General features: G+C 36.5%; 1 protein-coding gene across 1 annotated transcript in view; it reads right to left on the bottom strand.

The window, feature by feature from the left end:
• pcp4b (Purkinje cell protein 4b) overlaps positions 1 to 23,054 on the bottom strand; it is a 42,686-nt gene extending 19,632 nt beyond the window's left edge. Inside the window, exon 1 of the mRNA XM_073818392.1 lies at positions 22,851 to 23,054. Coding sequence (XP_073674493.1) covers positions 22,851 to 22,859 — 9 coding nt within the window. The 5' untranslated portion in view covers positions 22,860 to 23,054. The remainder of the gene's footprint in view (positions 1 to 22,850) is intronic.
• Between the last annotated feature and the right edge of the window lie 203 nt (positions 23,055 to 23,257).

Consider the following 23,257-nt stretch of genomic DNA (forward strand, 5'->3'; position numbering starts at 1 on the left):
AGTAAAACAAAGCAATTGCATAATTATTCATGCCACAATGCACTCTGGGAGTAGCTATACTAAGTCAAGAGGAATGATCAAGTAAATAATTTTTAAGGCCATTCGTTTCCTCGCTTTTTAGTAAGTAAATTTAACTTATTACATTTTACAGTGTAGTTCTTGTTGTTAACAATAGAGCCTTGTAAAGTGTTATTGTTTTTCTTTCTCACTTTTTGTAGTAATATTATATTTAGTATTAGTTTTATATTTGTTTTTCATTTCTCTGACAGAACACTAGTGGCACTCATTTTAGTAATGCTGGATTTGTTTTGAGTAAAGCGAAGAATGTATGTCTTCTCTAAAAACCCAAATGTGCCCTTAAGTAATTCATCCAAGCAGCAACACTGCGATGACCAATGGGAGTGCAGACAATGAAGCTGAATGAAGTGATCTGCAGCCTTATACAGCTGGATGTAGCAGGCAAGTAAGAACAGTAGTAACTAGCAATACAGCGATACAGTTACTCTCAGTACAATACTGTCAGTGTGAATGTACCTTTTAGGTTTCACAATTTCCTAATTTAACCCCTGCTTACTATTCACAATCACACCTACAATCACACAACAGCCAGCAGAGGTGTTTGTACTTGAAGCGGCAAACTGTGGAGAAAAACACATTACAGTAACTGCAAAGAAATTCTAATTATGTTGCTTTGACAAGAAAGAGAAACGTACTCGCACACAGACACACTCCCTGTGGGCTGCAGCCATAATCAAACCGCAGCGCTGGCAATTACAGAGGACTTCTTTAGAGAATGTCAGACGCACATGCAATCTTGTTTCCACTCAGCACTGAGTCGGAAAAGACAATGTTCAAGGTAAACACACTTCTTTTGTTGGCTTCTCCTTGCACAAGCACAGGATACAAGAGCAGAGAGAGAGGCTCCTTCGGCAAAAACACAGGGTCACCGCTCAGAAAACCAATTATGTTGCTATGGTCTCTGCATTTGGAGGAAAGTGCATTCTTCAGTGGTGGAAAGAGTACTGAAAATTTATACTCAATTGCAAGTACCGTTACATTGCTGAAATTGTACTCAATTACAAGTAAAAGTACTGGTGTTAAAAAAGTAATTAAGTAAAAGTACAAATTACTCTTCATAAAAACTACTCAGAGTACTAATTACTTTTTAGCTGGTGGTATTTATTGAATTATCCATAATTGCTGAATCAGACAAGATCCAGACAATAAAGCACACGCTGCTTTTATGATGTCATGGTACTGATCAATGTTAGATGGTTGTTTCCTCTGGGGAAAAAATCATAGAGGAATTATACAAATTAAATTATAGGTTAATCACCCTATATATTTTCCATTCATTACATAACACAATAAGAAAAAAAAACAGTATGCCTTACTAATATATATATATATATATATATATATATATATATATTTAAGATATTAAAACAAGTACACAGTAAGCAATGCAATAAGAACAAATAAACAAATTAGGAATTAATTAATACAGTCTGTATTACAATGATGATAGATTTGCATGTTCTAGTTAGAGCTGGGCGAAATGTCCTAAAAATAAAATCCCTGATTTTTTCACAAACAATCCGATTTACTCCCCCCAAAACATTTAGCATGTAAAGAAACCACATTTCCACAACATATGGGCACCATATATTTTGCAATATACATTGCAACTGCATCAGTGATTGCTTTCCACCAGTCCCCATTCTTATTATACCGGACACAGTAAATATTTGTAAGACAAATAAATATGAGATGGGAGGAAAATATATATTTCCATGCTTTTCTCTTGCAGTTATATCGTAGGCTATATAAATATAACAAATTTTGAATACAGAAATATTAAATGATTTAAATAACCGAAACGATCTGCCAGCAGATGGCAGCAAGACACTGATTTAATGACTGAATCATATCATTCATTTGATTCGTTCAAACGGATGGTTCACTCAGAATAAAGCGAGTGACTATTTTTATGAATGGGAAATTGAATCATTTCACTAGATTCGTTTAAAAACGCACGTTCATTCATAAACGCTCAGAGGCTCAGATGTTACTTGTAGACTAATATTGACGACGAAATAGAGCAAAATTAGGCAATAGTGTTATAGTCAGACAATGTAAGTCACTTAATAATAACTTCTTGTTTATTTAACTGTTGTGTTAAATCAATATCTCATTTACAAACTCCCTTAAAAATGATTAAAAGCTGTCACTCATCTTAGTTTCCGATATCACAAAGCTCTATTATAATCAACGATACTCACTATACTGTACAATCAGTCTCTTATTTACACTCTCTCTACACTTTATTTCTGAAAGGATTCTTGAGATATGTCCGTGATACATTACTCTGCGTTGCAAAAACACATAGAAACCTTTGAAGCTCCCCTGAGCGCAAACACAAATATGCTGATCGGGTCCGGCTAACATGCAGCTAATCATATCCCTTTTAGTGGCTCCCTTTATTTGTTTTCCGTGCCACATTCGAGTTAATCTATAAAATCGATTTATCGCCCATGCAGTTCTAGTGATGATTATGTTATCAATAGCGGGCCGGAAAAAAATAAATAAAAATAACGGAACTTGTTTTTCGGTTCAAATACTAGGCTTTCCATTGGTCCGTTAAGAAGAGATATTTTTATTGGCTACCGAAATGCCGGTCAGTGGTTGAAATATTAATTAAAATTACAGTACTCTGTAACGAATTGTGATTTTAAAAGTAATTAAGTAAATTACTCAGGTTAAAATTACAGACTTAAAATTATACTCATGAAAGTACAAATACCCAAAAAATTTACTTAATTACAGTAACGTGAGGAGTTGTAATTCGTTACCTCCACCACTGGCATTCTTTAGTGTTTAAAACGCAAAATCAAGGTTAGTTTTGCATAGAAATAAAAAAAGCTATTACAATTACAACTCTCTGAAAAGCAAAGAGAAAAAGCAAAGAAAAATATGCATACACTGCTAAAGCTAAAGCTACTTAATATCATTACATTCAAAATATTTAAAATGGAAATTTACTTAATTTTGATATGTTGGGATTACATTAAATATTTTTGTTGAAAATGGACCATGGATTTTTAATTCCCAGCATGCTTTGCAAGTAATTGATTTGGTAGAGCTAAATTCTAGTTTTAGAGTAAAAGCATTTACCAGTTAGTGTTAATTAATGATTTATGTTTGAGAATTTATGCTGAGTCAGATTTTACTGAGGTTTTCTTTTTAGATTAAGTTTGTTCAACAAAACATTGGTGTAAATGGACTTTAGTCTTGTAGTATGGACTTCAATGGTATGGAAATCAGTAAAATTCAGTTTATTGAATACATTAGTATTTTTATTATTTATTTTATTATTTGATGTTATATATAACAATAATTATATATATATATATATATATATATATATATATATATATATATATATTGGTTACACTGCACAACACAGTTCAAATCTTTAAAAATAGTAGAAGCATTAGGTATCATTAATGAACAATCAATTTATTATTCTAGGTTAATGGAAGTTCATACATGTTGAAATATATTAGAGTATGTAGAAACATTAACCTACAGAAGATTAATAAATGGTAAGCATTGTTTATTGATGTTCAGTGCAATAACTATGGTCAACAAATTTGTTATTAATACATTGAATTTAATTATTTATAATGCTAATATGTGCAAATATGATTTGAGAGCTATGAAGGAGGGCAAAATTGTCTCATTTTATTTATTCTTTTTTTTATCAATTGACTCTAAAATGAAAATAGCAAATAAGTCACGTGAACTTCATTTATACTTTAAAAGTTTTATTTTATTTATTTTTCTATTTATTTATGTTTTAACTTGAAATGAATCTCATAGTATGGAAAAGTGCAGCTCTGAGATTTTGCAAAATATCTTCTTTTGTGTTTCACATGAGATACAATGGCAATGTTGTAAATTAAATATTTTAAAATCAAAGATACTCAACATCTCTCATCCCAAATGTATTCAGTAAACACATTTTTCTTCATTCTCTGTGGCTGGCGGTGCGTCGCAGCTGTTTTGTGACCATTATGTGAGAATCAGTGTTGAAGCGTCTGTGGGAACAGCAGGGCCCCAGAGACAGCTTCCTCAGGCTGGCTGCTCGCTCACAACCATGGAAGACAGGCAGATTTTCCTGCCATAAATATTAAATGCTTGACATTGATGCCTGATGGCCTCTCCTAGATAGCTGACTTGGCACGACAAGGTTGTGCAATTCACACGCATGATGGGTTTGTTTTGAAGTTAGCGGCACTTTCAGCCTTAAACTCTCGTCTCTTCAGAGACACAGCAAACCTGCCTCATACAAAAGCAAAGCTAAAAAATATATGAATTTTGTACAGAACCCAAACTAGGCAGTGCAAAAAATTATATATCTTTCTTTTAAAGCAACTTTTATTCCCAGTAGAATTCAAATGTATCCAGTTTGTCTTCAGGATGCTAGTGATGAGTCTCAAATCCAGTGCAGATTTTTCTTGCATTATTTTTAAAACTTAGGTCATGAAAGCATTTATACCACTTCTTTAAAAAAAAAATTTCTCAATTGAAATGTGATTGCCCTAAGCATGTAAACACGGAGACTCTCCAAACACTGCTGTTTGAGCATCACACTAGAAGACACAGAAAAAAACAACAACTATGGAGTTCAATGGGAATCAGAGACTGTTTGATTATTCACATTCTTCAAAATAACTTCTTTTGTGTTCAGCAGAAAATAGAAAGTCATACAGAGTTGAAACAACTTGAAACTAAGTAAATGACAGAATTTTCATCACAGGACATAAATTGTGTGGGGTCAGGTGAATGATAGCATATACAGTATATATGTTATTGATTGTTATTGTTATTGAATTGTTATAAAGTCATTCTATCAATGTAATTTCTGCTAAATCTAATCAGAATCTAAAATTGCTAAATTTGTGACCTGTTTTATAAAGATGAACTGCTCAGTATGTTTCTTCAGTTGTAAAAGATGAAAAACAAAAGATGGAATTATGAGCTGAATAAATAAACGATTCCCCACAGACATTGTAGTGCTATTTTAGGAGCTTGTAGACAGTCTACAGAACTTCTGCATGGCTTTCACTGCGAATTAAAAATTCAAGGAAGACGCATGGAATTAGGCCGCAAACTCAAATTGCATTCAGATTACTCATGTTCCTTTTTGTGCAAGAAGAAACGACCCTGAACTTAAAGCTTCTTAATAACAGCAAGAGGAAAGACAGCAAACATGAAAGTCTGTTACATTTGCTAGACAGAGAGGGCAACACTTTAGTTTAGGGACCTATTCTCACTATTAACTATAGCAAATTAGCATGCATTTTACTACCATATTGGGTAATTATCACTATTTATAAAGCACAGATTAATGCCTTATTGTTCATTACCATTTATTAGATCCTTTAATGCAATTTGGTGCAGCTTCTGATATACAGTATGTCACTAAAGTGAGTACACCCCTCACATTTCAGCAATCATTTTAGTATATCTTCTCAAGGGACAATACTATAGAAATGAAAGAGTTTAAGAGTTGTCAATGTGCTGCTTGTATAGCAGTATAGATTTATTGTCTTCTGAAAATTACTCAACATATAGCCATTATTGTCAAAATAGCTAGCAACAAAAGTAAGTACACCCTAAGTGAACGTGTCCATAGTGTCAATATATTGAGTTATCATCATTGTTATCTGGCACTGCCTTAATCATCCTGTGCATGGTGTTGATCAGAGCTGCACAGGTTGTTGCTGGGATCCTCTTCCACTCCTCACAGAGCTGCTGGAGGTTTGACACATGGTGCTTCTCCAACTTATGCTTGAGGATGCCCCACAGGTGCTTAATAGGGTTCAGGTCTGGAGACATACTTGGCCACCCCATCACATTCACCTTCATCTTGGTGGTGTGTTTGGGATCATTATCATGTTGGAAAACTGCCGTTTGCCCTAGTTTCTGGAGGGAATGCATCATGTTCTGGTTCAGAATGTACAGTACATAATAGAATCCATGTTTCCCTCAATGAACCGCAGCTCCCCAGTACCAGCAGCACTCATGCAGCCCCAGACCATGATGCTACCACCACCATGCTTGACTGAAGGCAAGACACCATTTTCTTGGTACTCCTCACCAGGGCATCGCCACACATGCTGGACACCATCTGAGCCAAACAATTATAAACTAAGGCCGTGTTCACACTTGCCGTCCTTTTTCAAACTGCCAGCGTCTGTTTTACATTCTAATCCTATGGAGTAAACCGTCTTTTCAAAAAAGCCCTAGCGCTTTTTTTAAACGCCACCACCGGCATCTTTTTTTGCAGCTCAGAGCGTCTTTTTAAGTTGAAAAAAGTTGAACTTTTTTGAAGAAAACGCCCTACGTCAAGCGCTTTTTTGACAGCTGACCAATGACAAGCGAGTAGCGGGACCTATCGTTTCCATAACAACAAAAACAACAAGAAAAAAATGGAGAAGTCGCCGGTAGATAAACTTATCGTACTAGTTTCGGAGCACAAGGAGTTGTATGATATGAGTAAACAACTCTATCATAATATACATCACAAAGAGGCTCTTTCTCGACATTTCTTCACCTCACAGCACTACGCTACTGTTGCAGCTGTTGTTATAGCAACAAAAGACGCACTCGGCTGCTTTTTGTAACAGAACGCTGCTAGCTTTTTTTTTTTACTAAAAAACCGCCCTAGTCAACTTTTTCTTGTCAAAAAAGACGCCAAGTGTGAACACGGCCTTATAGTCTCATCAGACCACAGGACATGGTTCCAGTAATTCATGCTCTTGGACAGGTTGTCTTCAGCAAACTGTTTGTGGGCTTTCTTGTGAGCCAGCTTCAGATGAGGCTTTCTTCTGGCACAACGCCTCTGCAAACCGACTTGTTGCAGTGTGTTGCATATGGTCTGAGCACTGACAAACTGACCTTCTACTTCTGCAACCTTTAAAACAATGCTGGCAGCACTCATGTCTGTTTTTTGAAGCCAGGTTCTGCACCTAATGCACAGAACAAGTGCTCAACTTCGTTAATCAACCCTTGCAAGGCCTGTTCTGAATGGAACCCATCTTGGAAAACCTCTGTATGACCCTGACCACTGTAGTGTAACTCGGTTTCAGGGTGTTACTGTACCTCTAATAGCCTTGGCCATCTTTGTGGAGAGCAACGATTGTAATTCTCAAATCCTCAGAGAGTTCTTTGCCATGAGATGCCATGTTGAACATCCAGTGGTCATTATGGGAGAATTGTACTTAAAGCACCCAATTTTAACTGCTCTAATACAAGATATACAAGTTTGTATGGTCCTGCCAAGCAGACAAAAACATAAACATGATGAATAGGACACGTGGCTCTGCATAGTTAAGCAACATATTGCTGTTATCACTTTTGTTGCCAGCTATTTTGACAATAATGGCTGTATGTTGAGTTATTTTCAGAGGAAAGTAAATCTATACTGCTATACAAGCTGCACATTGACTACTCAATAGTGTAACAGAGTGCATAACTGACTGACAGCCAAAACCTTGACCTACTTACTATTGTCTTTTTAGAGCTGCCTTAAAAAAACATGTGTTTTTGAGTAGGTAATATATTCTCATTAAAATCACATGATTTACTTTTAATTTTATAGAATGTATAGGAATTATAGGAAATAGCAATATGGTGACACAGTGACTGATGAGATCAGTGGTTGTCACTCTACATCTTCTAATAACTTGTCTTACACAAGGGGCCAAACGTATAATGCAATGTAATACAATGATGATTAAGAAATGTACAAATAAATGTTCAAATAAAAGCCTGATGAATCATATTTAATGATCACATTTAAAAAAATATATATATTTCTAAAAAATTATGAATGAAAACTCAAGTTGTTACATGCACTAGCTGGACTGCCCTATGATCTTTATCAGAGGGCACTCTTCCTACTCTTTAGCCTCTCCAGGAACTACATTTCCCAAAATCAAAGGCCTGATTAACTCCACCTGTGACTGGTTTACTTGTTAAGGTGTGGCTATATAAATTCCACTTAATCTTTGTGAAGTCTTGGCTGTTAACAGTGATTCATTACACAAGTCAAGTTGCTTCAGTCCAGTAAATGTTCAGCTTGAAATACAACAGTTATTCTCAGGTTTAGTTTATAAAAATGAGTAAAAAAGAAGTAAATTGTGTGCAATAGATGACTTTAGCACTTTAATCATGTTGATTTAGAGGCGTTTGTGTGTGCGTGTGTGTGTGTGTGTGTGCGTGTGTGTGCGCGCGCGCGCGTGTGTGTGTGTGTGTGTGTGTGTGTGTGTGTGTGTGTGTGTGTGTGTGTGTGTGTGTGTGTGTGTGTGTGTGTGTGTGTGTTTACTTTTCATTTTCCAAAAAACAAACAAAAAAAAGTAGCCTGATGAATTTGTTTTGTTTACAGAGCTGCATGTACAATATATGGACTATAACATGTATGCAAATATATGGTAATAAAACAGGACATTTAACATTTAGTTTGATCTGCTGAGGTGGGCAAACAACATTTCTGAAGGTCAAGTGCTTCATTTGACACTAGAAAAAAAACACATTTTTAAATATTTGATGGTCTGAAAAGACACTTATTTATAAAGTGTGCATATGTACAGATTTGATCTTAGAGTGTGCTTAGCATCAAGTCAGAGTCTGAGCAGACGTTCTTGTCGGAGAACTGCAGGTTTTTGGAAATGTAAACTGTTCTTGCAGCTTGCTGTTCTAAATTAAAGTATTTGGACGATGATAGGTGATCTTTTATGTGTTAATGACATTAATTAGGAGTTGTTTACAAGGCAGAGAGTTGAAACCATTCAGTTGCGCACAAGTTCAATATCATTTGCGATTCATAAATTTCACATCTGAAAGTGCGTACGCACATGCTTTTCTGTATGTATGATTATTCTATGAATCACACATATTTGAGAGATGATTGTAATATCAAATCTAGGATGGTTTCTGCCAGTGTTGGGCAGTAGCGTCGCTACAAGTAGTGACGCTACTAGCTTAACTACATTTCTCAGTAGTGTGGTGGTAGCGTCGCTGTTTTCTGAATCAAATAGCTTTTCAGTAGCCGAGCTATTATTTTAATCAAGTAGCGCGGTAGCGTCAACAAAAGCTACAAGCTATATATTTTTCTATACTTTAAGCTCAAATCGGAAATATAACTGCTACGGATCACTGATCCAGGGTCAGTAAGCGGCGCCAACGCCACTAAACCTTTTAACGCCATTGGCTTACTACACCCCCTGCCACTCCTATGTAAGTCGTTTGTTTTCTCAGTTTTATTGTCCGTCGATAATGTTACGGCGTGTTTTCTGTCTGCCCCTGGATTTTGTTTGTTTATTTAGAATTAATCAGTGTTTTTGTTTATATCTTGTTTCCTGTGTTTTCCCTGGCTCCTCTCCCTGCACGGTGTGACAACAGCACTGTATTTATAAAGGCTAATGTTTTTTTTTTTTTTTTTTGCATTCGAGGAGATGAGAAAAGTGTGTCTTAGTCATTTGTTGTCGACACAACCAAATTGCTTATGTGAAGCGCTGAATCTTTATATTTTAGCTAAATGTCAGAAAAAAACTGAGCGCTCACATAGCAACAGAAAACTGTATAATCTGCAATGCAAAACGTAGTATTAGAACTAGTGATGGGTGCCTTGATTTTAGTCTTTGAAGCAGGCTAGTGCTCTGGGAAGATCTCAAACCTGGAGTACGAGATGGGGAGTGGGTGGGTGTGGGTGTCAAATTCATGGCGAAAGGCAAAATGTTTCGGTTCGTTCTTAGCAAAAACAAACAAATTATAATAATCTTTGCTAATATTCTTGATACTTCAAACTGCTTTGGACTTTGCGGTATCGAATTATGCCTTTACTATGACCAAAATGACAGAATATGCCATTCAGCTGTTTGATCGCGCTGGTGTCTTATGCGCACACTATCACTGCAGCTGTTCATTTGAAAAATAAAACATAGTCACCCAAAAGTTACACTAGTCAATTTAAATGGTGTGTATTACATGCAGTTCAGCGTGACCACACCTCCAGTGGCACATTTTTGCTCATCATGATATTTTCCGTCGACGTGCATGAAGTACAAAGCTTACCCAATGCATAATAATTTCGCTTCAAATACATTGCAGAAATGGATCATTTGTATTTGTGGCAAGAGAGGTAGTCTACATAAGCCCAACTTTACTTTCAGTTTCGCATTTAATTTGTTTTGGATTGTTTAGGCAAATTAATTAATTAATTAATTTCATCATTGTTCTGTTCTGAATAAGGTTAAAGTTAAAGGATTTGTTGAGGAGTGAGGGAAATAATGTCAAAATATTATAACATTACGCTGTAGGCCTGTTTATTTTAGAATATAATAAAATGTGACTTATAGGCCTAGCCGCTGTGACCTGTCGGTTTAATTTTTCCTCTCAAAGACTTACAGTCATGGCCAAAAGTTTTGAGAATGACACAAATATTAGTTTTCACAAAGTTTGCTGCTAAACTGCTTTTAGATCTTTGTTTCAGTTGTTTCTGTGATGTACTGAAATATAATTACAAGCACTTCATACGTTTCAAAGGCTTTTATCGACAATTACATGACATTTATGCAAAGAGTCAGTATTTGCAGTGTTGGCCCTTCTTTTTCAGGACCTCTGCAATTCGACTGGGCATGCTCTCAATCAACTTCAGGGCCAAATCCTGACTGATAGCAACCCATTCTTTCATAATCACTTCTTGGAGTTTGTCAGAATTAGTGGGTTTTTGTTTGTCCACCCGCCTCTTGAGGATTGACCACAAGTTCTCAATGGGATTAAGATCTGGGGAGTTTCCAGGCCATGGACCCAAAATTTCAACGTAATATCAAATCTAGGATGGTATCTGCGCAACATTTTATAAATAAGGCGCCTGGTGTTTACAGTTAAGTTTACCTTAAAGGCCCCAACATAATAATGATTTCAAGCTCAACTGAAGAATAAATGGGTATGACAACATGAACTAAATCTGATCAAAGTAAAGTTTGTTTGGAGTTTTTTTTACGGTGGTTTGAAAGTTTCCCGGAAAACTTCAAAACAGATGTTAAACCTTCAGACTGCCACTGGTCCATGATGACTCCATGATAGGTAGATGTGCTTTGTAGACAGCAGGTCAACTCATCAGGTTTTGCAACATAGCTAGACTGTTCTACCAGTTTTTTAGTGATCAAAACAACAGATTGAGGGAAATCATCCACTGAGCTCCTGTGTGCTCTGAGCACTAGGCAATGTTTAAGTTAAAGATGAACGAGATTGCTTGACAGATGAAGTGACAGACATCAGCTGTCACAGGTGAGGTGATTTATGAGCGGTCTGTCAGGTGAGCCGTAGCTGAAACCACAAGGGAATGTTTCACTTCCTCAATGCCATGCTCCTGCTGTCACCAGATCCCCCGTCTTACATTACAGAAACTTCTCCTTTGAAATAGTCAACTAACTTTAAACAGCATCGCCTTTTTTGATTTAGTTTAACAAAAGGTAACAAAATGTCAGCATTAACACATAATAGAGTGACCAGGTGTCCATGTTTTCAGAGAACAGTCCCAGATTATGGTGTTACAGACCCTGCTCCAACCCAGGCCTGTACGTCATCCTAAACTGCATGTTCTTGATGCAGGACGACGACTGACTGTGGGATGTAACCTATGCAGAATGCAGTTTTGTGCCCCTAAAATAGTTTTCAAGTTTCACTCTACTTTTTTGAATGAAATGATTGAACTGAATCAGCTCTTTGAATTGATTAGTTGAATGAATGACTTGCTCATTACAGTTTTTCTCAAATGCTAAAACACAAAAGCCAAACCTCTAAACCAAATGACCAGTTTTCTAAACACATTTACTAAATCTAGCCATCATTTTCCAATATCATAAACACATTTCACATGAAGACACAATTCACAAAACACAATCCTCCGTTCTCATAAATCTAAACTCATTTTTCCTTGCTAAAACACAAGTTGCAAAAGAACTCTGCTCATATTCTCAAATGAAAGCTCATGTGATGCAAAATGCTTGCCACAGTCAGCAATATTTGAACACAATGAACAAACCTGGCGTCATTCATTACACACAACGACTCAAAATTGAAGACACTTGTTGCTAATGCTGTGACCACATGTATAAAAGCAAGTTCAGAGTGCACAGTTTGCTGAAGATTCCAAACAAACACAATGGATGAAGGCAGAGTCAGGGGAAGAGGAATTCAAATCAGAGGAGGGAGAAGAGCTGGCCATGGAAGAAGAGGAGCAGGCCAACGAGGAAGAGGAGTTCAAATCAGAGGAGGAAGAGGAGCAGGCCAACGAGGAAGAGGAGGAGGCCAACAAGGGAGAGGAGAAGGTGCAGGAGGGAGAGGAGAAGGTCCAGGAGGGAGAGCAAGACAACCTCGCACCATCATTACGGACGAGATGCGAGTAACAGTCATTGACCATGTCATTGTCCATGGCTGAAGCAGGACTAAGAGTCCATCCAAACCTGAGTAGGTTCACCATGGCCACCATTATCAGGGCATTCAGACATCACAACAGGTATTGTACTATATTGCTTTCTTTGTCATACAGTTTTACAAGCCTGTGAATGTAGTCTATTGGTTTCAAATCAGTTGTTATTGTAAAGCATGTCAATTGACAACATATGTTTCTTTCTTTAGAGTTGAAAGAATGCCACATAAAGGTGGGAGGGTTGCCATATTTACAGCGGCACAAGAAACCCTCATTGTGGATATGGTTCGTGAGAACAACCTCATCAGACTCCAAGAGATCAGAGACAAAGTCATTCCTGGATGAGGCTGGCTTCAACCTGCAGAAACAAAGGCAAAGAGGCCGTAACATCATTGGCCAAAGAGCGATCACTGAGGTTCCTGGCCAACGGGGGGGTAATATTACTCTTTGTGCGGCCATGGGTTCAGAGGGGCTTGTCCACCGGCATGCTGTCCTTGGGTCTTACAACACCCAACTTCTCCTCACCTTCCTAGAGGAGCTAAGAGACATCCTCCTGGACCGCCAACAACACCATCCTGGGCCCGCACATCACATTTATGTGATCATTTGGGACAATGTCCGCTTCCACAGAACAAACCAAATCAGAGAGTGGTTCACCACCAACAGTAACCACTTTTTAAACGTCTGTCTGCCACCCTACTCCCCTTTCCTGAACCCTATAGAGGAGTTCTTCTCATCGTGGAGATGGAAGGTTTATGACAGACAACCATACACTAGAGAGAACCTCCTAAGGGCAATGGAGCTGGCCTGTGTTGACATCCCAGTGGAGGCCTTCCAAAGATGGATTCGCCATTCCAGGGCGTTTTTCCCGAGGTGCCTGGCAAGAGACAATATAGCCTGCGATGTGGATGAGGTGATGTGGCCCGATGCAGCTCAGCGACATGATGCCGCACAGTGATTGTGGTGTGTGTGTGTGGTGTGAATAAAGTAAATAAAACTTCACACTCTGATCATGTTTTCAAGAGTACTGTTGTGTGCAATAGATTCTGTTTTTGCATTGAGTTGTGTTACAGTAGTGTACATGCAGTATTTTCTATAGATTTATACTCTTGATATGAAACTCACAAATCTAAATGCCTAATCCTCTGCAGAGATCTAAGAAGATCCGTTACTGTAAAGTTTATAAAAATATGCATTGGCAGTTATGAAATAAAGAACCTTCTCACAAATTGAGCATTGTGTTTTCAATTGTTTTGCTGTAGTGTGTAATGATGTGTATATTGTTTACATTTTTGAAAGCTTCGAGCTGCTCTTTTGGTGTGAAAGTTTGAGTTTTGAAGTGAGAAGGTGTGGTTGTGTTTATGTAGCTTTAGAAAAGGGTGTTGTGTTTAGACATTGGGGAACATGGAGGAAACGTTTGTGAAATGTGTTTTAGCATTTGAGAAAAACTGTAAGACATTGACAAGTGTTTTAGGATCTTTTTTAATGTTGATATTTTTTAGCGTTATGGCCACATAAAGGTTTAGCTATTTTTTTGTAATGTATATTAAATGCTTTTCTCATTTAACACAATAATGACTTTAACTTTTGGGAAGTAATTTTTCAGCCCCAATTGATGTGTGAGAGAGAGACAGATTTTGACCAATGAACTAGAAATGTCCAAGGTTTTCATTTCAGAAACAGACACTATTCAGTTCTTCATTTCTCTCATCTCGCTACTGAATGTTGTGGGAAATCCTGGATAATTCACCACCAGTATCCTATATTCACTTTTACTAATAGCGGTAATTACTAACAAAGTTAAATTATTCAGGTGTTCGATCAGGGCATGGTGGAACAGTAAGATTTTGAAGTAAAATGCTTTTTATTTTTTTTCTCCATGTTCCTTATCAGTAAGTAAACCAGGGAATCATTCATCACAGTGCTTTCCATGTTTCAATCTGTTACTCTTAACATCCTTACACTGCCAAAAACGTATATTACTATGTTTAGATGTGCAGTACCATACCATATATAAATGTACCATACACTGATCAGCCATAACATCAATATCACTTACATGTGAGGTCAATAACATTGATTATATTGTTACAATGGTTACAATGGCTGGACTATATTAGACAGCAAGTGAACAGTCAGTTCTTGAATTTCATGTGTTGGAAAAATTGGCAAGCAAAAATGTCTGTAGACTTTGACAAGGACGAAATAGTGATAATTAGATGACTGGTCAAAGCATCTTCAAGATGACAAGTCTTGTAAGGTGCTCCCAGTATGTAGGACAACCTAACACTTTTTGAATTTCACAGTTTATGTAAATCCACGTGAGGGTTCAGAGTACAATTTTTATCCACATTATTTTCACACTTGTCTAGTGCAAATATATCGCTTTGTTTCATATTTAAAGTGTATACGTTTTTCGTTATTTACTTCAAAAGAAAGGAAGCGAAATGTGACAACATGCCCCGTAGGTGGGGTACATTGTAACATCTGAGGGGCAGGTTGTAACACGACCATATGACAGCTTAAAAAATGTTATCTGATCAAATGAAAAAAATATACACAACAAACAAAAATATTTTGTCAATAAAATACATGTGTTAACTTTTTCAAATAAAGTAATGACGTTTTTTTTAATAAAAATAATCAAATTTTGGAGTTTGACAATGAACACATCGCAACAATGCTTTGAACGGCCCTGATCGCAACACACAGCTGTACAGTAGTTCAAAACAATGTGGACAAATAGATGAAACACATTTAGACATTCAGAAAAACACTCTCATCCCTCCACACACAGCTCTCATAGAACACCACACACATTCTTGAAATAATAACTTCTGAACATTAAACATTGATTGTCAACCTTTATTCACCTGTTTCCTGTGGTTTCTTATCAAAATCCTTAGAAGTAAATAGTGTAAATTGCATCGCTAATGTCATAGAATAGCATAGTTTAATAGCAGCGGGGCATATTGTAACAGTGTTACAACGTTCCCCATCTGCGCCACTGGAGTTTAAAACAGGTTAGTGTCTTCTGCTGGTTTGCGAAGCATTAATAAACTATCTAAACTGATAAATAACAAATTGGAGATTAAAATAATAGCAGATTTGTCTAATTTTAAATGAATACTAAAAACTGAAATTAAAAGTTTACTTCAGCCAGAAATGTACTTTTACTATGGTCAAATAAAAATTCAGCGATATCTTCAAAAGGCTTTTGAATTTTGGCGCTCTTTTTTCTCTGCATAGTGTTGCTATGGCAACTAGTAAATACCATAAATTTGGTTATGCTAGCCTGTGTGGAAATATTTAAACCATGTGTGTTACAATTAAACCCACGTTAGTTTGTGCCCCACTCTACCCTAGCGGTAAGTACCTACCAAAACTGGCACCAGGGTCAGGTGCCCAAGACTCAATGATGCATGTGGGGAGCAAAGGTAAGCCCATCTGGTCTGATCACACAAAATAACTACTGTAGCTCAAATTGCATTTGAATGTTTTCCATAATAGAAAGGTGTCAGTACACACAGTGCATCACAGATCACTGCATTTTGGGCTGCCTAGTCGCAGACTGGTCGGAGTGCCCATGATGGCCTCTGTCCACTGACGAAAGCGCCTATAATAGGTATCAGTCTGTGTCAGAACTGGACCGTTGAGCAAAGGAAGAAGTTTCCCACTAATGAATCACATGTTCTTGTGCATTAAGTGGATGGCCAGGTGGGTGTGCATCATTTAACTGGGAAAGAAATGGCAGCAGGATGCACTGAAAAGAAAGCAGGCCAGCAGAGGCAGTGTTATACTCCGGGCAATGTTCTGCTGGGAAACCTTGATTCCTGGCATTCATGTGGATGTTACTTTGACACGTACCACCTACCAAATGGTTGTTGTAGACCACATACAGTACACCCCTTTATGCCAGTGGCGGTGGCCTTTTCAGCAGGATAATGCACCCTTCCACACTACAAAAACTGTTGAGGAATGGTTTGAGGAACATGAAAAAAAGTGCATAGTCCATGCAGGCCCTATACCTTGCAACTTGCAGGATTTTCTGCTAGTGTTTTGGTGCTGGAAAGGGTTTAATGTTCTGGCTGATCAGTATATGGGTTGTTGGCATTTTAACTATGCCACAAGATAAAAAAATAAATAGAATTTATATTGTTGTTATTTAAAAAGCAGTAAATCATTAAACATTTCTTTGTCCTACGTGGACCTATTGTTATAAAACCTGCAGTGTTATTAATTTTTTTTTTTTTTTTTTTTTTTACTTCTGAGCCAGATGTCAAAATTATAATAAATATGGTGTGACTGTCTCAAGCATGGTTCAATAAATTACAACTTTTATAAATGAAAATTAAAAGCACAAAATTTCAATAAATACCTCTGGCATAATTGTACAAGTGTCTATTTGATTGAATGGCAATTATTTTTAAGAACTTGTAACATTTGGTCTCTGAAAACCTGATTTTAAATCGGCCAATTCCAAAAAAACTTTAATTAGTTGAAGGACCCCATTCATGATCATGTTACTGAAGCCCTCGGTGAAGCCCATGACTTGTGGACTTGGAAAATATTTGTCTCAGAATTGTTCAAATATTTAACTTTTTGGAACCACTACAAAAGTGATTTGTTGATGAAAATTGTTTAGTTTTGTTTAAAAAAAAAAAGACATGTTGATATTGTTTGTATCGAAATTATATTTTCTTTCTTCTTTTTGACATTAAATAGAAATCTGCAATGTTTACCAAACCCTCTGCTTTTTACAGGCTGCGTGTAGCACCTGCTCCTCTGCATATACTTCAGAAAGATTGCAACATTACAAACAGACAGCATAAGGTATTTTTTTTAATTACTATTATTATATCCCTTATCATTTCTAAACTAATAATAACAGTGTGTGGTGCACATTTCTGCATATTTAATACTTTATAAGGAGGCTTTATTAAAGTATGAGGCAATTATTTTATTATTAAGTATTATAAAGTATTGGGAAAATCTGTTGGATGTCACGCTGGGACATTTTCAGGAAATTCGAATAATAGGTAAAATGTCTTTTTTTGTCAAAATTTGGTTTTCATTAAATTATTATTCTACAACATTTTGTTTATCATCTCTAAAATATCTTAGCAAAATTCACTTGTTTAGTGCAAAAAAAATGGCGATTTATTGCAGCAAGCTGAAGCTGTGTCTTTTTCTTATGTTAAGAATGCGCTGTGGAGGAGCTTTTTCTGAACACCACAAAAACAGTTAACCTATCAAATTAAACCACGTAACATATTTAATAAAGGTCTAACAATGCACATTCCCTGCCAATCCTGTGTAAACTACGCTCGCTTTTCTAAATGTAAACTACAAGCTACACTATCTAAACATACAAGGGGTGATTAAACGTTTAGAGACTATGCCTATGATAATCCAAGGAAAACTGACTTGACAGACAGTTCTCGTCAAACCCGTTAAGTAAAAGTAAAACCCGTCTCACTTTAAACCCGTTTTGCTTACAGTTCCATTCCTGAAAATCATAGCTATCAGCCAATTTAAGATAGCCATAACTTTTGTTACGTTCAAGTTCAAAAACAATAAAAACAGTTCTGGAAAGGGCTTAAACCTAGCTTTCATGTTTCCTAGGTATCAAAACCTAAAAAAGGTCAAATTTCACCATGTGCTGGGATTTCCTAGATTGCATCACGTATTTCAAATTAGCAATAAAATCTGGCATGAATGGCATCATTTCTCATCCCTAAGTAATGCTCCAGCCAATGTGCAAATGCAGTGTAATGGCAGTGCTTAAGTATCATGTAAAGACCAGTGTGTAACTTGGCTGATTGAAGGTTTGCTTCTTTATTTAGAAGGTGGGACTTACTTTACTAGTAAGTTGGGTGTTTCGTTTTTATTTCATTATTTTTATTTATTTATTTATTTATTTATTTATTTCCCACTAATTGTAACACCAGTGGTTAGTCCCAGTAATGTATTGTCTCTACATTTGGTGCAAAAACATTATTATGCAGTAATTATGGAGTGGATCTATAGGGGGAAAAACATTCATTAATTATATAATTAATTTTATAATGTAGGGCACAGAGCATACCAGTGGGAGCATTGCTTATAAATAACATGCTAAATCAATCAAGCTAGCGGCACGGCTCTTGTGAGGAGAGATTTATTTAAAGTGTTTCTACCCAGTTTATTGTTCAATTGACTAAATGTTCTGCTATCACCTTTCAATTCACTTCTCACTATCAAGGGGCTTAATAAAGTTGTCAGTTTGTTTCATTGATTTAATTTGTATATTTACATTGCATGTGCAAGATGCTGTACAGTCGGCAGGGAATCTTATAAACCCAGTGCTGGGAGCTGATGCAATTGATGAATACTGCCTCAGTAATCAAACCAAAACTAACACATTACAGGGACAATTTATTCTCATAACAACACTTAGTCTGTCGCTCTGTAGATTGTGAATGTGATTTATGATCCTTTTATTAAAGTAAATGACCATTCAAATATTCATAGCCTTTTTGATGTACTTCCTGTCACCGTGCTTTAATATGGAACAAAGCAGCATCTAATAAGCATCTCAAATATTATAGAACCAGATCTGTAAATATGCTTTGGTCCTCTTTAGGCATTAATTTAGTTATGGCAGCTGTTAAAGTGAAATTTTGCACTTTAACTTAAGCTTAAGCTTTGACTTCAAGCTGAAAATGAGTGAATTTTTAAGAAACCTTTTGTTTTACATTAGCTTGTTATTGGTGGTAGCCAGGGTGCTGCTATGTTCGGTTGCTAGGGTTTTCTAAGTGGTTATTAGTATGTTGCTATGTAGTTACAATCACTCATAAAAGCAATAGCACATCTTTCCTCAACAAGCCGTGTGATTTGAAGCATCATTCATGTGCATAGTACAGATGGTCCAGGAATTTTAATACTTAGGGTTAAGGGTTTGTACAAATCCCCAGCCCTCAGTATGAGCAATAGTCATAGTGACGCTTGCCTTCGCAAGCACCACCAAACATGCAGAGCTATAAGAATGATACTGCAAAGTTCACATAATCCAGCTTGGATAACAGAACTGTTTGCTTAAGCTTCTTAATATGCGGATGTGTTGATGCCTTCGGCCAAACTAAAAATTTACTGCGGCTTTGCCCGGCATTTGGGCTACTTCATTTGCAACTGCTCAAAGAAACAGCTTATGCTTTGGAGATTTAAGAAAAGAGGAAATAACTGAAATAACAACGGTGATTTCTTAACTTGTAATTGGCAAAAAGTAAATCCATCACTAGAGTGGCATGAGGTGGACTTCTAACACAAGAAAGTAAACTCTCCTGTCTGTTTTAGTCTTTTTTTTTAGTCTTATGTAACTCATGTTTCAGTTCCATTTACACTGTTTTAAAAAAGTAACCAACATTGTATTTTTGTGTTTATCATCAGAATCATATTCCATACTATTATATTTATCATAGTTTTATTCAACAAGTCATGTCACAGTCAAATATTTATTTTATGTAAATATACGCATTATCAACTGTGATAACTACAGCAATATATTTTTTATCTATATCTAGATCTATTTTTCCCCTCCTTTTTGTACCATTAGTCAAATCTTAGCAAAACATCACAATTGTTGTGATGTGCACAAATGCTTGTCAAATGTAATATGAAAGCCGACTTCCATATTCATATTTATAACAGGCTAAATGAGAACAGCTTCGGTTTATATATAGCATCAGACAGTTGCAAGGGGCAAAGAAATTTGGTGGCAAATGCGGGGAGCTTGAATGCGGCGGCACATTCTCGCTCATGGCGGCACATGTCCAATCAGATTTCTGACATCCCGTCGTGCTTCTTGAAGAAATGTAGTAGGCCTTTTGAGTGTCATAAAGCAATCCAGTGTGAGGGAAGTGATGTATGGAGGGGTCAGAGATGAATTAGATCAGAGACGAGGAGACCATTTTGAAATGAGTAATGTGGGCAGTTTTTCAAGAGTTGTCAAAATCAGATTAAATGTGCCGTGTGGCTCTTGATCTATCCCCAGTTTGTGCTGACATGATAAGTATATTCACAGGGCCCTATGATTTCCACAATTTAAACATTGTGGACAGAAAAATGGTAATTAAAAAAGTAATTAACTGTGAAACAGAATTTAGTTGATTTTGGATTAATTTATAAAAAAAAAAAAACATTTTAATAAAACTTGTGTTTAATAAAACTAGCTTTTGTATGTGTGCTGACAAATTTACACAGTGTCAGAGTTATGTCTGTTTTGTCTTTGGTTTTTCCCATTTGTCTTCCCCCCGTTGATCTGTCATTTGGTTTAGCCCTTCGTCATTGTGATTCCCTGCACCTGTCCTTGTAATTATTAGTCATCTGTGTCACCTGTGTTTGTTAATTAGTCTGTCTTTAAGAGTCTGTGTTTGAGTTCAGTTCTTTGTCGGTCCTTTTGTGAACTAGATGTGTGTGAATGTTCCTGCCTTGTTCCACTTGGAGATTTATATTAAATATATTGTATTTTGTATATATCGTCTCGTCTAATCCTGCACGCACCCCTGACACACAGTATAACAAAAAAATATAAATTATTTAAAAATTAAATAAAGAAATTTACAGAGGAAGACAGCAGATGTGGAACACTGTCTGAAAGAAACGTTCTTACAAAAAATATTTTGATAGAAAAAAAATAGATAAACAGCTTTCTGCTACTAAATTTTATACAAGAAAAGGCAGAATGAAAGCTAATGAAAAGAAGCGAGAGAGATGTGGCATATGGTGTTTGATCACAGCTCTCACAGTAATTGGTCTTTTTCTTTAGATATTAAACGCTCTAATACTTTGAAGAAAACTGAACGCATGGTAATGACCTGCCTGCTTAAATCAGGGCTGAGTTTATGCTAATTTCCTCTCTCGTAATTAGCATCCCTCTCTATGTTACATCTGGCACATCATGTTCAAAAGCACTGCAGGTCACAGAAAACAACGTCAAGAGAACGCACACACCTAGCTTGTGTTGCTGGAGGAAGATGTCACAACTGCACCACTTCTAGATGGCTTTGAAGATAATTAGCAATTCCTGTCTAGAAATGTATTAACTATTTACTGAGAGAGAATTAGTAGATTATGCTGTACCCAACACAACAAGCACAGACACTAATGCTTTCAGCCCTTCTGATGGATAAAAAATCTTAATAGCCAAAGACAACAGTCCAAAACACTGCTCATGTCCAGCGGGTATTCTGAGATGGACAAGAGATTTCCTAGTGAAACAGATCAGGGTTTTCCAACTGAATATGTGTAGCAATGGTTTTGTATACAAACATATGCATCATTTTATTACTTGCATGCAGCTTTATTTTTCCAACAGAGCAGACCAGCAATCCTGTTGAGGTTGAAGTTGAAGTAGACTGCAATATGTGGCAAGAGAATGTATTTCATCATCAAATTAAAGATTCTGAAGGCTAGTTTTAAATGTAAACATTAAAAATGCAACTAAAATATCATTTTTTTTTTTAAACCATATACAGTATACTCATGTTATAAAAACCACACTGAGATTAAGGCAAGGTTCAACTAGATTTTAACAAAAGGTTAGACTGTGTTCTCAGGGTATTTTTAAACATGTCATTTTGCAAGTTGTCACCATTTTAAAAAGTTATGATTTTATAAATTAATTGATTAATTGTGACATCTGACTGTTGGTCAGAAATGTTTTGATGTTTTTGCATGTTATATTTTTTGTTGAATAATGAATTATTTTGTGCTTTATCATTTAGGATACTGTCCAGATTTTGCTGAACTGCCATTAACTGAACAGCCTAATGCCATTTAATGGAAGGTTCCCATAGTGATAACATGCCCTGCTATTGAGTGATGGTTTTGCAAAAGGTCACTGTGCGTTTAATGAACTGGTTCACTTTCTCCTAGGCAGTAACAGTGGAAATATTTAATGTCTTTATGTAGGTAAAGCTTAAATGTACAGTATATGTCATACAGAAATTCTAAAACAGTTCCTAAAAAGCATGACATCTATATCTATATTTATGATAGATACATTTTATTTGTTTCTTTGGTAATGTTATAGCAGGTTGGATAAAAAAATACCTTACAATCCTCTTGAGAAGCCATCCTCAAATGGTAAACGAAGTTCATTTAAGTAAACACAGTTCCATCAGTAATTGAAACGATTCGTGGGTACAGACGCTAAAGTGATTCAAACCACGCTGAGCAAGGATTCGCAGCAACATACTGCAGCACCCAAAAAGAAATTAAGATGCCGAAAGCCACTTTGCATATTACATAAACAAAATCTGTTTGAAAGATCTGCTTTACGCGGTAAAGCTAGAGGTGCACTTACCTCACTCATGGTTCTGTGTTATCTCACGGGTTTTCCTCAGCGCACTTCAGCTGTAAGGAGTTCACAGTGGTTTCCTCACTCTCAGGGAGCTTTATAAAGTATGAAGCCGTCTCCTCGAAGCCATGACGGTTGCACTAAACCAATAGGAGAGCCGTCGGCAAATCTCCTCCCTTCTGTCTGAAATATTACTGTCCTCTTTTATTCCTACAGTAATGACGAGAGCTGCGTCTCTGTCCTCTCATCATGAGCGCAGCTTCATAGCAGCCTGACAGTCGAGGATAAACAATCACCAGGGTTATATTTGTGTGACACTATTTACTGGGATTTGCAAACGCCAATTTTGATATAATTTAATTTACGAAGCCTATTTTGAATTATAAAACTGAGACTGGATGAGATTCGAAGCT

The sequence above is a fragment of the Garra rufa genome, chromosome 14 (assembly GCF_049309525.1).
Source record: "Garra rufa chromosome 14, GarRuf1.0, whole genome shotgun sequence".
NCBI classification, from domain to species: Eukaryota; Metazoa; Chordata; class Actinopteri; order Cypriniformes; family Cyprinidae; genus Garra; species Garra rufa.